General features: G+C 37.1%; 1 protein-coding gene across 5 annotated transcripts in view; it reads left to right on the forward strand.

The window, feature by feature from the left end:
* SGCZ (sarcoglycan zeta) overlaps positions 1–17706 on the forward strand; it is a 1098717-nt gene that overhangs the window by 1031271 nt on the left and 49740 nt on the right. For all 5 annotated transcript variants that reach the window (XM_045455204.1, XM_045455238.1, XM_045455211.1 and 2 more), the window contains exon 5: positions 1753–1875. In XM_045455204.1, coding sequence (XP_045311160.1) covers positions 1753–1875 — 123 coding nt within the window. The remainder of the gene's footprint in view (positions 1–1752; positions 1876–17706) is intronic.

Raw genomic sequence — 17706 nt, forward strand, 5'->3', positions numbered from 1 at the left:
TCATGTTTTGAATTCCAGGGGGTTGCATATCAAACAAATTATGGTAGAACATTGTCTTAGTCTGTTTGGGCTGCTGTAACAAAAACCCATAGAGTGGGTGGTTTAAACAACAGACAGTTGCTTCTCACAGTATTCCAGGCTAGGAATTCCAACAGCAAGTCACTAGCATAGCCAGCATCTGGTGAGAGGCTGCTTCCTGGTCTGCAGATACCAGCTTCTCACCGCGTCCACACTCAGCAGACTGCAGAGAGAGAAAAGGCAAACTTTGTATGGCCACTAATCTTACTCCTGAGGGCTCCACCGTCATGACCTAATTACCTCTCATAGATGGCCTATGAGGTATAAGTTGGCCTAATACCATCTCATTGTGGGCTTGGATGTCAACAGAAGAATTTTGGGCAGACACAAACAAGCAGTCCATAGTATATGGAAAACAAATGAAAAGAGGTATGAGCAAATGTGATGTGCCTAGGTCCGTGATTGGGCTGGGTTGTATCTGACAAGAGTTTCTGATGTAGATAGCAGAGGAGAGATACTCCGGATCTTACAGGAGGGGAAGGTATATAATATGCCAAATGTGTTATGCCAAAAGAAATAAATAGATATTATGGAAATAGCAATTCCTCACCCTCTGACCAGTTTGATCCTCTTGTTGAAGCCCTTCAAACTTACAAATTGATCATGTATTCCGAATATGGAAGCTGCCTTCATGGTTTGTAGATGGATTAATATGCAAAATTGCCCAGTATCAGAAACAGATTTCCAATACTATGATGTAACTATATTTAATACTATATTTTATTTTATTTTATTTTTTTTTCCAACGTTTATTTATTTTTTTTTGGGGACAGAGAGAGGCAGAGCATGAACGGGGGAGGGGCAGAGAGAGAGGGAGACACAGAATCGGAAACAGGCTCCAGGCTCTGAGCCATCAGCCCAGAGCCCGACACGGGGCTCGAACTCACGGACCGCGAGATCATGACCTGGCTAAAGTCGGACGCTTAACCGACTGCGCCACCCAGGCGCCCCTAATACTATATTTTAATAAATCAAGAAAACTTTTGATGAGAAAATACATTGGGGGCACTAAAAACATATACATGTGTGTGTATATATATGCATATATGTATTTATATTTGCAAGATTAACTATAAAATGCATTCACATTCAGTGACAGTAAAGGGTGAACAAAGTTCAATATTAAAATCTGTGAAATGTAGAGTAGCTAACGGTTCACAACTGAGTAATGCTTTACAAGTACCTTGCCATGTAGCAAGCACAGGCACTATTGTCTGCTTGCAGAGAGAACAGGGGAGTAATTCAGTCCATAAGTATTTATTGAGCAACCAGCATGTACCAGGTATAATGCCGAGTGTTCAGGCTACAACCAAGAACAAAGTAGACGTCATCTCTCCTTGTGCATATGTAAAGGTTTTTGGTTTGTTTGGGTGTGTTGTTGTTGTTGTTTTGTTTTTTAGTTAGCTAAGGCTACAAACCTTGTTAGGACTATGCAAGCATTTAGAGGTCAGATGTATGCCCAGCCATCCTAGCCCAGCAAACCCGACCAAATTAGAGAGCCAACTGGAAGGGAAAACAATTTCAAAATATTAATTCAGGTATAAAATGTACTGCAGAGACAAAAAAAAAAAAAAACCTAATATATCTATTTCTCCTCTTTTTTCTAAAAAAAAAATACATGTTAATGGTTTCCTACATGCCAGTTTCATTTTTAAACCTTTCCTCTGACCATAGGAGCTGACGCTGTGGAAGCTCAGTGTAAGAGATTTGAAGTGAGAGCGAGTGAAGATGGCAGGGTGCTGTTCTCTGCAGATGAAGATGAGATTACCATTGGGGCTGAAAAGCTGAAAGTTACAGGTACTGTAGCTTGAGGTCTTGGAACATTGTTTACTTCTTGAAAGAACATGCAACTGAACAAGAGCTACGTCGTAAGATGTACGATTCCCATGCCTCACACTGAGTTCACATTATAACATGATCTCCCACCGTTTGATTTTCCAGTAGTCTCCAACTAGAAGGCACTGGTTGTGGTGCCAGAAGACACGTAAACATTGGCCTCAGTGACATAGAAGTACAGCTGCACGTCCTACGCGTCCTAGGTGGATGGAATAGGATAGGCAGAGCAAAGTGGGTCAGGAGAGTGGAAGACAGCCTAGAATTCAGACACTGAGAAAAGCTAACTAAAGGTGATAGACATCTAAGATTCAGAAGTATTATTTAAAAGTGAAAGACCTGCAAAGAAGACCTAAAATGCAAATATCGATGGTAGACTGAAGTAGGGGAAAGGTTATGAGTAAACTAAATTCTTTTCTTTAGATCTTGTAATTACTCTCAAAAGCATCAAGAAATAATGTTATCCACATATTATTTAGAAGTTATTAAAGTCATTATTCTAATGTTAGAGCTATTAAAGTCAATCACCAACCGAAATTAAAAAGCAAACAAAACCAGAAATCAAAATTAAAAGCAAAACTGGGAGTGAGGAAGGATTTTATGAAGACTGTTTTAAGCATAATCTTTTTGAATCACTTGATTTGCCATCATAATTTGTAGTTTTTTTTTTATTTTTTTTTTTTTAATTTTTTTTTTCAACGTTTATTTATTTTTGGGACAGAGAGAGACAGAGCATGAACGGGGGAGGGGCAGAGAGAGAGGGAGACACAGAATCGGAAACAGGCTCCAGGCTCTGAGCCATCAGCCCAGAGCCCGACGCGGGGCTCGAACTCACGGACCGCGAGATCGGGACCTGGCTGAAGTCGGACGCTTAACCGACTGCGCCATCCAGGCGCCCCATAATTTGTAGTTTTGATAACATATTTAAGAAATACCCAAAGAGGCCTACATTTAAAAAAATCCGATAAGTTGGCCTAGTGTTTCCCAAATTTGAGTTTGGGAATAGCTTGTGGGATATCTGTCCTATTTAGGTCCTACTGAGCCCTGTGGGCCATGTGAGAACACTTAGCATGGGAATTGGTCTCTGCTCTCGGGCTGTTTGGGTTGAATCCTGCCTCTACCGTTCAATATTGAAATAAACCCTATGCCTCCCATTTTCCTTCATCTAAGTGACTGAAATGATAACGATAACTTGAGTGGTCAAATTACACTGGTGTATGTGTGCACACTTATGTGTACTTATATGTGTTTAGAATATTTTAGCACACAATGAAGATATTGTATAGGTATCGTGTTCTATTTATCAATAAAGACAATATTAATATTGTTAATGTTGCAGGCATGAGGGCTTGTGTGTATTGCAAGAAAGGTATCCTATTAAATGGCACTGAAATTCAACAAAAAGATAGTTTAATGGGGATCTTCACTGGGCCTCCATGGCCTGGGTCACATCCTGCCACCACCCCACCCGTTGCGTCTCCCAAAGCGTCCTTTCTCTCGTGGGATGTTCTGCTTAGCTGGAGGCTGCGCCATCAGGTTGGTGTTTGCAGTATTCCCCAAATTGCCCAAATGCCTCCTCTCCTTTTCTTTCTTCAGACTGCTTGGAGAGGTCAGGAAAAGAAGCCCCCACCGCAAGAAAAAATTGACCTTCCTAAGCCCTGAGTGTGTGTTTGTGGGGGGGCGGTGCATGGAGGGGGAGCAGGGAACAAAACACGAAGCGGGAGCGTTTTGATTGGCACAGAGCACACACAAATAGGACAGGACATTGACTTTAGGGCCCTCAGTGCTAACATTTGAGTTGCTGGTTGGTGGGAAAGTGGGAAGACGGGGTAGAAACACACTCAGGGGGATCAAGTAGATGTGATTTCAGTATGTAACACTCTTTGAACTTTGCTGGTGCCTACTGGTTATCAGCTTTAATCTTGGGATAGCTTTTAGGCCATGTCACACTCACCTAAAAATTATCTTATCCATATTCACATATTCCCATGGAGTACTTTGCATTTGTAGTGACAGGAAGTTCTGGAGCTTTTGACAGCTTTTATGAACTTATGGAATTTTAACTTTCTCTGATCTTTGTGCTAACTTGACTTGTCTCATAACAGTTGCTATGAAATGCTGTCTTCACAAAATTGGACTCATTAACTAGTTTTTAAATTTTTCTTTGAGGTACATGGGTACTCACCTTTATTTTCCTCTTTTTCTTGGTAGGCTGGCTGTCATCCTTGGATTAAGTGGAATTATTAAGTTAGTAAATTAGAAAGTCAGTGGAGAAAGTGCTCCCTGAAAAATCAAAGTTTTTCTGCCTGTCAATTAACTGCTTTCAGATAGTCAGCTCTGCTGATTTAATCTCTCTCTCTTTCTCTCTCTCTCTTTCTCTTTCTCCCCCACCCCGCGCACCATATATATGTGAATGTATGCATGTGATGGAATATATGGCATGTAGATATATGTGGATGCATAGATGGATAAATACATATGTCTCATTCTGGCTTTTTCCATTTCTTTCTGTCTCAAACATATATACATCACTTTGAGTTTATTCTTTGAACTATTTGTGATTGATTTTTATTATTCAGTTATTTCAGAAAATGAATCAGTGTTATAGTAGAGGTCTGTATCATGTATTCCAGAAGATCCTAAATAATAAAATAATATAATTTTGAGGTCATGACTGCAGAATCCAGGCAGAAATTTCTGTAAGGGTTTGAAGCATAACACTTAAGATGAGGGAATGAGAGCGCCTGTAACAAGTAACCCCAATTTCTAACCTGATGTCGATATAGAAGAGGTTCCCCCTTATTAACAAAGAAATGGTAAGTTGAGGAGTGTTTTCATTTGATTGGAATCCACCCCCCACCCCGCCTCCCCAGGAAGCAGTCACATTTCTGTTTCCTCCCAGAAGAGCCCACACACCCACAGACACAAACATACACACATTCACACACCCTCTCAAATTCCTGCTAGGTCCTTTCTCCCTTACCAGAATATTGAATATTCACTTTACAGTGGCTTTATTCGTTGCTGCGATACTTCTAAAATAAAGGAAAACAGAGATATCAAAGGCAAATATAACTTAGAATTTCATATACTTAGAGGGGAAAATTGTGCATAGTGCAGCATACAATTTAAAGGCACAGGGATTGATTAGAAACTCATATATCCTTTAAAGCAGTGCTTGAATCATTTGACAAATAACACTACAAAGAGACACTGGCTCCAGGGTGCTTCATATAAATTAGGTAGCTGTGCTGACAAGACTTCAAAGTTCCATGTGACAAGAGATCTGTGTGAGGTTGATTCCAGAATTTTAAATTTGTGGCACAAAATTTTCTTAAGCAATATCTGTTGGAATTACAATTGATTCTTTCTGGCTTCATACTTTATGAGCAGTGGCATTTCGTACATGGACTTCTCTTTCAGGATGACAGAAATGGATGAATTTATTTAGACAAAGTGTCTATACACCTGAGGCAAAATCACTTATGACTGAAATTATTCACAGATCTGGTGTAACTCAGGATATTTACATTTACTCTACTTAGAAAGTAGCAGGAATTTACCTCAGACATTCAAAGACTCCTAGGGTGCGGGGGGATAGAATAAAATCGCCAGTGGTTACCTGAAGAAGGAACATGCCTCATTACCCCATCACCCCGATAAACAACCATGTGCTTAAAATTTGGAATTGTTTATTCTTGATACCGAATGACTTGCCCCGGAATAGCTTGCTTAAATCTTAATAGGAAGATGCTTCTATGACCTTAATATGCCCTCTCTACATCACTAAATATATTGGAGTGTTACACTTTAGACCACATGTGCATACTTGAAAACTTCATTTTCATTTAGCGTTCCCTAACATTGCTCAAACATCTTACTTACTGCAATTATCTTTTGAGACCAGGTAAACAAATAAAAAATATAAACCTTTACACTTAGAAGACTCTTAAATTTAGGGCTTTCAGGTAGAATCAATCACCTGCAATTTGCACGTTCATTGGTATTCCAAGTAGTATATTAACTTAGAAAACAAAGTGCAAGTGTATGTCCTTTGACTTTTGAAAGTGAAAACTTTAGCTGCATGGAATACCTTCGCGTTAAATTAAATGCTGTTAGTTGGATTTAGACCTCTCCGTTTGGTTTATGAGAGAAAAGTGGACAATAGCTAAATGTATAAGGAGAAAGGATATCTCATTTTTTTCAGGCAGTAGAAATTAAAACTGGCATTCTGAAAGAATAGTGGATCCCAACCCAGAATCCACCCTGTGCCCTAATGTTTGCTTGAAAAGCCAAGAATATATCATTCCTTCGTCCCTGTTCTAACTGAATGGTTGGACAGATAGACAAGCTTGAATGCTCGTTTGATGACAGAAGAAAGGGTTTTCTGAAGAGCAGTTTTTTAGATTCAACACCATGTTTCGGGGTGGTAATCAATATTTTCTGGTTTGTTTTTATTAGTTAGTCTTCTACATCCTTGTTCTTGTCTGCTACATTGGCACGCTGTGAGGAGGTCAACCTTGGAATCAAGCTTTCTATTAGGGAGGACCATTGTTCCCCAAGTTGTCCAAATGCCAAGAGTGTGGTAACACACAGCCAGCAGGATGGAGATGCGTGGTTGGAATAGCACCAGAAGAAATGTGATTAGACCAGGTGCTGAGAAACGTAATGTTGAATTTTCTCAGGTGTGGCATTTCAAGTCTGTGGACTTGGGTAAATCACTCAACTCCATTTTCAAATTGCCTTTTAAAGACACCGAGGATACAGATTTTAGAGACACTAAAGATGAGTACCATTCTATTTCCGCCCCCCCCTCCCAAATCTTCAGGTGACAAAGGATTACAGTTTCAAGGTATATATATAATGAACCATGCCATCCTCAAACAATAAGCCCTGAGCACCTTACCGACAGTCCTTTCCATGACTTATTTTATTTTTCCAAGCTGTCATTTAAATGTCTCCTACTTTAATTAAAGCAAAACTTATTGAAAATATAATTGTGTAATAGAAATCTTAAGAAAGTTATAAAAGAGGGCAACTCCTTTATGAATAAGGTCAGAGGGTGGGGGGCTTGAATCAACATCTTTGTGTATTGGTTTTACATTTTCCCACTGATATTTAAATTTCTTCCCATAGCTATGCGTCTTAAATCCACAAAATATCCCAAAGATATAATTTATCCTGCCACTGTGTAAATGACTAGTCTGGTTTCTTATATATTGCGATGGCATTCTAAAAATACATTACTTATAGAATATGGTCTACTAGAATTGCCTGCAGTTTCATTGTTTCTTTGCTGGCTGTCAATCAGGAGCTGGTATTTGCTTCTGAAGGTGACCCACATTCCTCCTCAGGCTTTCCAAGCATCTTGCCTCTAAGAACACTGGGTGAGTCCCTCTCATGATTCAAATCCCTCTAACTTTCCCTCCCCTTGAATCTCTCTTATTTCTTCTGCCTACAGCTGGAAAAAGATTATCTGCTTTTCATAACTCATATGATTGCATTGCCTTATTACATTATCCAGATACCTAGATAATCCAGGATAATCTCCCTATTTTTTTTTTTAATTTTTTTTTCAACGTTTATTTATTTTTGGGACAGAGAGAGACAGAGCATGAACGGGGGAGGGGCAGAAAGAGAGGGAGACACAGAATCGGAAACAGGCTCCAGGCTCTGAGCCATCAGCCCAGAGCCTGACGCGGGGCTCGAACTCACGGACCGCGAGATCTTGACCTGGCTGAAGTCGGACGCTTAACCGACTGCGCCACCCAGGCGCCCCTAATCTCCCTATTTTAAGGTCATTGATTAGTCACCCTAATTACATCTGTAGAATCCCTTTGTCATGTAATGTATTCACACGCTACAGGGTTTAGGATGTGAATATCCTGGGTAGGGGGAGTCCATATTCTGCCTGCCATACTATGCAAATTATTGAAACTCTCTAAGCCTTTTTTTTTCTTTTTATGCTAAATTTTTATTTCACTGTTATGCAGCTGCGTAAGTATAAATATTTGTTCAATATACACTAATTATGACATCCATAGGGAATTTCTTAGGGAAAATAAGGCTGCAGATACTTTCTTGCCTTATTGCACACGTTCTAGCAAACTTTTCAGCTGTTGTAAATTTATGGCTGGGAGTACTACCAAGGAGCACCTTTTACAATCCCAGGAGACTGACCAAATAGAACACAGGAGAATTTCTACTAGCTCACTGGATAGGTTTACAACAACAAATGAATGACATGAATGTAACCTTAAGTACTCTCTACTCATCCAAAATGCAAAAACATATTTGGCAAAAATGGTGGTAATACTATACAAAACATACATGAACATATTGTTTGGAAACAAGCACAGAGTTGTGCTTTGAAAGAAACTAGACAGTTAAAAAGCAAAGGTTGTAAATCATGACTTGTTTAGATGTCTGAATGCAGAAAGATTGGGTTATGACAACCTCCACACACAGATATGAATTATAAATGTTAAAATCACTTTTGAATCTCTAGGCCTTTTTTTTTTCATCTTCAAAGGAGCATTATGAGAAACACCCAACCCATAGGATTTGGGTGAAGGTAAAAGACACATATGAAAATCTCTTAAGACCAATCCTGATACAAATTTGGTATTTAAGAAATATCACCATGTAAAAATTTTTAAATATCATTACTGTTTTCCTCATTTGCTTACTTTTTAAAAATAAATACTTACAAAAACTAGAAGACATCACATAATGGGTGAAGGAAAAAAAAGAGTGGTGAAAATACATGAAGTGAAAACTTGTATATTCAATATTAGAAATGGGAAATTATATACTTTACTGGATTTGTATACATATTTGAAGACTTCTAGACAAAATGCAAAAAGAAGGATAGAAGATAGATAAGTTATATTAGTTATATTCTCAAAACGTTCATTTCTCTCATTTAGCAGTGCAGACATAGGCAGGCTCTGTGAGGCATCAGGTGAACAGGTTCCTTAGATATTACCCATCCAGGGGCATGTGGGTAGCTCAGTCGGTTAAGTTTCCAGCTTCAGCTCAGGTCATGATCTCACAGTTTGTGGGTTTGAGCCCCACGTCGGGCTCTGTGCTGACAACTCAGAGCCTGGAGCCTGCTTGGGATTCTGTGTCTCCCTCTCTCTCTGCCCCTTTCCAACTCAAGCTCTGTCTCTGTCTCTCAAAAATAAATAAACATTGGGAAAAAAAAAGAAATTACACATCTGCAGGCTTCTGGTCCACATTTTTGTCCTTCACCATAAATTCGAGGCTACCATCATCTCTGCATTCCAGCATGGGAGAAGGGAGAAAAAGAGGAAGCAGAAGGAAAATGCTTTTCTAAGAATATCACAATATTACATCAGCCAAAATTTAGTCATATGCTTATGGGTAACTGCAAGGGTAGCAGAGAAAGGTTAGTTCTAATGAGGCTTTGTTCCTTGTTAAAACTTTGGGTGGATACTTCAATTAATAAAGAAATAATGGATTGAGTGAGAAAATGAACCATTTCTCCCACAGGAAGTGATTTAATAATATAGAATTCTGATATGTGACTTCAAAGAGAAAGAAAGAAAAAAATGCTAATATATTATCCATTAGACAATATCAGCCTTCAAAATGATCCTTAAATTTGCACTCTTCTTCAATCCGCCACAATCTCCCTTATCCTATTTTACCTATTGCAGAAGATTCCCATGCATTTAATTCTGACATATCTATTTTCTAAAAGCCCTTACTATCATGCCATTCAGTACATCAAGGCCATATCTTCACTCCCTGTTGTAATCTTTATTAAACTGAAGCCTCACTTCTAGTATGAAGATTCTTAAAACATTTAGTATGGCATTTTTCTTATTTCTTTCCAACAAACACATTCTAGTTGGATCAATCAACTCACTCAATTTTCCATCTCTCTGCAACTCAGAATACTTGAAGTCAAGGACTGAGTACCAAAGAGTTAGAGTGGAAATTTTTACATTTAGGCAGCTCAGAATGTCTAGAGCTGTGTGAAAAGAGTCAAGTCAGATCAATAGAGGAATTCTGACATTGAAGTGCTAAGGAATTCCCAAACATCAAGTCCAGAAGATTAATGGTGAGGTGAATCTGGAGATTGCAGTATTGCAGAGCTTGATGGAGACAGAATCTGTGTGGAAATCAAATTAAAAACAAAGCAATTGTGTTGTACTGTATTAAGAGTAGAAACCATCTTTATGGGTCAAAGACCTAAAGTTATAGATGTAGAAAGAGAACTGAAGAGGCTGATGATAGATGAACCGATATTTCTTTTCTTCCTTCCTCCTTTCCCTCCTTCCTTTCTCCCTTCTATACTTCCTTCCTTTCTACCTTCTTACCTTCCTAACTTCCTTTTTTCTCTCCTAACTCCTTTCCTAATTTCCTTCCTTTCTTCCTTTCTTTCCTGGAAGGCAGGCAGCCAAGGGCAAAGACAGGCCAGTACAGCAGGAGCCAGCATGTGGAGGGCAAAAAAACCAGGTCAGTGGCATTTGAGGTAATGCAAGAATAGTGTCAGTGTAGCTTGGGGAGGAAGCATGGCAGGGGCAAGGGCACAGGTGAGGGGGCATCAGAGAGGTATAGAGCTCCATCAGGTTTATAAGATTGGATACATGTGGGGGCTTAAGCCAATAGTTAAATATATTGATATCCTGCTATCTAGAGCAGATAGGTTTCTCACTTATTGACAAGGTGGTAGAACTATGGAAAGGAGGAAAACAAGCCAGAATTAGCTCTATGTAATTGGACTGGAAGTACTGATATGAACTCATAGTTTTCAGTACCTAAGGTTAGATAAAGAAATAGATCTAGATAAGAATATGAAAATGTGTTTTATATATACATATATATATATATATATATATATATATATATATATATATATATCTGTGTGTGTGTGTGTGTGTGTGTGTGTGTGCATTTCCTAGCACTATCTGTAGGGATGGCTATGGATTAGTGATCCTAGTAGCATTGAACACAACTAGTTGTCAGATTTTATTCCAAAATAACATTCTCCAATAAAAATAATTAAGGGCTTCTTGGGTAAAAAATGCATGATACTAAAAGCTGGAGCAAGAAAAACAATAAAATGAGAAAGTGCCTTTCATATGCCAGAAAGTAAAGATAATACTCAGTTGAGGTTGGGAACATGTCAAAAAAGACAAAAGCCAGTTCAAAGAGGCTCTTAAAGGCACTTTGGTCATCAATGCGTATAATGAAGTTAAAAAATTTGTCTAAAGGAATAAAATAAAAATCCATGAATCCATATTGATATAAATAAATAAGAAAAAGATAAATCTCTTTTTTACAGTGGGATGTGAATTAAAAATGTAAAGCAATTATGGAATTAGAAAGGCACCATTTGACAGTCATTGCAGTAATAAATATATCAGAGGAAAATATCAGTGGACAGTAAAACTAATGGGATAAAGTAAGATAAGGCTTGAATTTTAGATAGCCTCAATGCATATTTCAAACAAAATATTAATTTCAAGAGGGAGAACGAGTAACTTTACAACGGTAAGTTCTGGCTGTCACCATCTTACTCAAAAGGTCACTAGTCATGGTACACATAGGCCCCATGCTATACTTGCTAGGCTGCAACAGGGATTGAGGAACACATCTGCATTATTTCAAACAAAAATGCATAACCTGAGAATAGTCATAATGAGATGTATTACAAACCCAAATGGAGAAGCATTTTACAAAATATTAAGGTCCTAAAACACTGAGGCACTCTTAAAGGAAATGAGATATTTACCAAATGGGTGCACCACGTGATTCTAGAACAGCTCCTTTGTCAACAAAGTATGTTACTGGAACAAATGGTGTTCTGGTCATCTAATTTTGTGTAACAAACCACTCCAAAACTCAGTGGCTTTAGAACAATAATAACACTTATTTTGCTCAAACCCTGCAGTTTGGGCAGGGCCCAGTGGAGACAGCAGGTGTCTTCTTCTCTTGGCTGTAGCTGAGGTGACTCAAACTCAGGAGACTGTATCCTTTGAAGGTTTGCTCACTCACATGCCTGGAAGTTGATAAATAGCTGTCGTCAGAGACATTGGGAAGGACTGTCTACCAGAACATCTATATGGGGTTTCTCTATGTGCCTCAGTTTCCTCATTTCATAGTACTTGGGCTTGAAGGGTAAACTCTCAAAAATGAGGGCTTTATAGAAAATTTAGAAATTTTCTAAAATGATTTTATGAAAAAAGTATAAAGAATTTTCAGGCATGTTTTAAAGCCAATTTCATTTAGCAAAATTTGAATGGGGACCCTCAGCAAAGGATATACACAATTTTTTAAATTTTTAAAATGTTTTTAATTTATTTTTGAGAGAGAGAGAGAGAGAGCACAAGTGGGAAAGAGGCAGAGAGAAGGGGACACAGAATCTGAAGCAGGCTCTAGGTTCTGAGCTATCAACACAGAGCCCAACACGGGGCTCAAACTCATGCACTGTGAGATTATGATCTGAAGAAGTCGGATGCTTAGCCAACCGAGCCCCCAGGTGCCCCCATAATTTTTTTAATTATACTCATGACTGAACAACATAATAAACCACAGATAACATTTTTCAGAATATAGAAAAATATTCTCTACATTTATCTTGGTCAGCTAGGGCTGGTGTGACAAAATTTCATAGACTAGGTGGCTTAAACAGTAGAAATTTATTTCCTCACAGTTCTGGAGGCTAGAAGTCCAAGATCAAGATGTCAGCAAGGATGGGTTCTGGTGAGAGCATTCTTCCTGGTTTGCAAGCAGCTGCCTAGTCACCATGTCTCACATGACACAGAGAGAGTGAGTAGCCCTGATATCTCTCTCATCTTGAGGACCCCACCCTCAGAAATGTATTAAACCTAATTATCTCCAAAAGCCCTTATCTCTAAATACCATCACCTTGGGAATTAGGACTTCCACATATGAATCTTGACGGGACAAAATTCAGTCCACAGAACCTTGCTAAGTTATTTGATTATTAAAGTTTTAAAAAATCAAGTATACAATATTAAATTTCAATCATGTGAAGACATTTGTATAGAGAAATATATTTACATAGCACTTGTAGCTTTCTGATGATATGGCTTTGATACAACGGTAGTTCTCAGAGAATCTAACACAACAAAAGTTATATGGTCCCTTAGTCTCTTCCTCTCAAATATCAGTTGCCTTGGTAGGGTTTTATAGCAGCTGGTTTGCAAACAATGGAAGACTATAGTCCCTAGTAGGTAAATGAAACACAGTCCTGTGCCATTGATTGAAAGGGGATGCTGGAGTTTGAATCCATTTCATTTCTCCTTTGGTTCCTTCTTGGCAGTAGAGTCAAAACCATGGTCACCTTACTCTATAGAATACGTCATATCATCACTGAGCTCGAGTCTCAATTCTTTTTTTTTTTTAATGTTTCTATATATTTTTGAAAGAGTGCAAGTGCAGGGGGGAGAGAGAGAGGGCGGATAGGGAATCCGAAGTAGGCTCCATGCTGACAGCAGAGTCTGATGCGGGGCTCGAACTCAGGAACTGCAAGATCATGACCTGAGCCAAAGTTGGATGCTTAACCGACTGAGGCACCCAGGCACCCGGAGTCTCAATTCTGACTTGTCTGTCAGGTTAGACAACTCAGGTTCCTCTTACTATCTCACTCGTGCTTTGGGATAGGCTGCAGATCACTTTTTGACATGGTCCAACAGTCCTAAGGAAGAAGTCTGAGACAGGCTTACCTATCAAAGTGAGTATACTCAGGTTGACCCCAAAATTCTGACTTTAGGAGACAAGTTACCAAGTGAGTGCTAACTATAAACTTTTAGTTTGAAATAATTATAAATTCATGTGCTGGTGTAAGAAATGATACAGAGGGATTCCAAGCAACATTTACACAGCTTTTCACAATGGTAACAACTTTCAAAACTATAGTAGAGGATCACAACCAGGATACCGACATTGATATAGGCAAGACACAGAACAGTTCCATCACCACACGGATCTCTCGTTGCCCTTTTGAAGCCACACCTACCTCAACCCTGATTATCACTTATCTGTTCTCTGATTCTATAATTTACTCATGTAAGAACATTATATATAGACCCATTCAGTAGTGACACTTCGGATTTATTTATTTATTTATTTATTTATTTATTTATTTATTTATTGTACTTAGTCTAATTCCCTGGAGATCCATTCAAGTTGTTATATGTATCAATAGTTTCTTCCTTCTCATTAAAGAGTAGAATTTGATAGTATGAATGTACCACAGTTTATTGATTCACCCATTGGAAAACATCTGGGTTGTTTAAGTTTTGGCTACTATGAATAAAGCTACTGTGAACATGTGTGTACAGGATTTTGTGTAAACATAAGTTTTATTTACCTGGTATAAATGGCCAAGATTATAATTACTTGGTGATATGATGGATATATGTGTTGTTTAAAAGAAACTGCCCAATTGTTTTACAGAGTAGCTGTAATATTTTAGTTTCTTTCTAGCAATGTATGTAGGAGTAGTTCAGTTTCTTTGTATCCTTTCCAGCTTTAATGTTGTCATTATTTTTTTTTTTTTTTATAAATTGTGTAGTGACATGGTGATAACTGGGTAATATCCATTGTGCTTTCACTCTGCATTTCTCCTATGTCCAGTGATGTTCAACATCTCTTCATGTGTTTATTTTCCATTCATACATCGATTTTAGTAAAATATCTCTACATACTCTGTTGCCCATTTACTAATTGGATTGTTTATATTTTTTACTTTTTTTTTTTTTTTTTTTAGTATTCTTTCTATGTTCTACATACTAGTCCTTTGTTAAATACATGGTTTGCAAATATTTTCTCCCATCTCTGTCGCTTGTCTTTTCGTTCTTTCAACAGGCAGGGTCTTTAATGAAACAAATTTTTAAATTTTCATTTTCTTCTATGACTCACACTATTTCTATTGAATCTGAGACTGCTTTGTCTAATTCTACATACCAAAGATTTTGTTTAATTTTTTTAAAAAAAGTTTTATAGTTTTATGTTTTACATTTTAGTCTGTGATACATTTTTAATTAATTTTTTAATATAATATGAATTTTAGATCAATGTTATTTTATTTGTTTTCAGTGTTTGTTTGTTGTTTGTTTGTTTTGCCTATTAATATTCAGTTGTTCCAATGCATTTCCTGTCTCCATTGATTTCCTTTTACATCATTGTCAGAAATCAGTCAGGCATCTGCCGACTTCTAAATTCTCTTTTTAATTATCTTTATTGAGTTGTTCATCCTTCTGACAATATCCCAATATTTTGATTACTATAGCTATAAAATAGGTCTTAGTATTGGGTAAAGAGAGTATTACAAACCTTATTTTCCACATTGTTTTTATAACTGTATGGCCTGTCCCTTTACATATAAATTTCAGAATATGTATTTCTATGTATAAAAAAAAAACAAAAAACCAAAAACGAAAAAACTTGGTTAACTTTTGATAGGAATTGCATTCAAGGCACACATAAATTTTAAGAGAATTAACATCTTTACTATTATGAGTCTTCTAACCCATGAAAATGTTATATCTCCCCATATATTTAGGTTTTCACTGATATATTTCATGAACGTGAACATATATTCATTTTGTTATTTTCAGCACACATATCTGGTACATGCTTTTTTAACTTTTTAATGTTTTTTGAAGTAATCATATTTGGCATAGTATTTTAATTTTTCATTTTATATGAATATTGTTAATACATAAATTTTGATTTTTTTCATGTATTGAATTAATATATTTACATCATGTGATTTTACTAAACTCAGTAGTTATGGAAAAGTTTTGCAGATGTGAGGGCTTTTCCATATAGATAATCATGCCATATAGCAAACAGAAACAATTTCATTTCTTCCTTTTTAATCTATATGACTTTTAGTTCTTTTTATTGCCTCATTATAGGAGCTAAAATTCCAATACTATCTGGATAAATAATACAATAGACAAAAGAGATGTTTCTCAAACACATGTTTTGAGAACCTAATAACATGATCACATCCTATGAGGCCTGGCCAGTCTATTCCAAGATTAAGGATCACATATATTGCTTCCTTGTAAATAATTTGAACATTACTCAGATCATAATGTATTTTCTGATTGGACAGGCATATTGAAAACCCTCAAAATTATGAATATTCCACAGAACATAAGAAATCTATAGTTACTTACACTACTCATGAATCAAGTAAAAATTCAGATGAGAAAGAACACTAATCATTACTTCAAAGTGATAAGAATGGTTGTGCCTTCCAGAGGTCACGATTAATAGTGGCATCCTTCAAATAACATAAAAATGTCATTAGCCAATACTGTCCTAAAACTAATAGGGAAAATAGGAGAAAATGTACAAAATGGAGTTCTAAGCCAAATAAATAAATCACATCCCAATACTCTTTCTTTTTTAAAAAATGTTTAAATGTTTTTTTTATTTATTTTTTGAAGGAGAGAGAGACAGAGCATGAGCGGGGGAAGAGCAGAGAGAGGGGTAGACACAGAATCAGAAGCAGGCTCCAGGCTCTATGCTGTCAGCACAGAGCCCTATGCGGGGCTCGAATCCACGAACTGTGACATCATGACCTGAGCCGAAGTCAGACACTCAACTGACTGAGCCACACAGGCGCCCCTAAATCTCTTTCATTACAGTAGATTCTAAACCTAATTTGCCAAACAATGACTTTTATCAATTATTTTTGAGTTACTGTTACACTAGAAACCTGAAGAGAAGTTTTTAACTTTGGCCCAGTATAAACTAGCTCTCAGGGATTTATTCAACAAAATGAGTTTTGGGCAATGATAACCTGTCACTGAATCCAAATATGTTCAGTTCCATGACAGTATAGCTGTTTTGAAAGGTCGGATGGGGAAGGAGGAATAGAGTTCAGAGAGGAATAAACTGGGCAGAGATTACTGGAGGGATTCAAGGTGCAGCAATTAAGAACTTTGCCTCTGGCATTACAACTCTACTGCTTTCTAGAAGAGTGATCATGAGCAATTTAGTTAATAGGTTTCAAAGTGACCAGTTCCTCATCTATAAAATATGAGGATGATAAATAATAACACCTCATTGTATTTTCACTGAATTAATGTGAGCTGATCCCTGTAAAGCATGATGTGTGACACATACTAAGTGGTCAATAAGTGTAAGGAATTATCATTGTTATTATAACAGACATAAAAGCATTACTTTATATTATGTGTTAATGAAACAACACTCTTCCTCTGGTGGCACTTATTGTAAAGACCTTCTAAATTTAATTGTTTTTCATTTGTCTCTCTCGTATACACATACCTATATAGAAGAAAATGTTGAACACTTCATATCATACTGAATAATATTATTCAATCTAGTGTAATAAAAGTAATTTTAATAGGTCTTCCAGGGCATTTAAGTGAAAACCACATGGGATAAAAGGAACAAAAAATAAATAAAAGAAATGTAGTACATATTAAGTTTTAAAACAAAAAAAAAAATTCACAACTAATCAAAATAATGAAATTGATAACATTTTGGACTACCCTTTGCTATTAGCAAAGTATAGTCATTTGTACTAATTAATTTACTCCTCAGTATTTAGGGAGGTGTTTACCATTATCTTCATTTCACAAACGGAGTCTCCGTTAAGTGAGCTGCACAAAATTCACACAGCTATCAATGGCAGACGATGAAGTATATCTGTGTCTTCTCACTGGAGCCCCGTCTCATTTCTATTTCATTTTATCTGTGTCCATCTATGCATATGTGTATAATACATTCAGATCCTGAATAAGAATTTCT

Source organism: Leopardus geoffroyi, chromosome B1 (genome assembly GCF_018350155.1).
Source record: "Leopardus geoffroyi isolate Oge1 chromosome B1, O.geoffroyi_Oge1_pat1.0, whole genome shotgun sequence".
NCBI lineage: Eukaryota > Metazoa > Chordata > Mammalia > Carnivora > Felidae > Leopardus > Leopardus geoffroyi.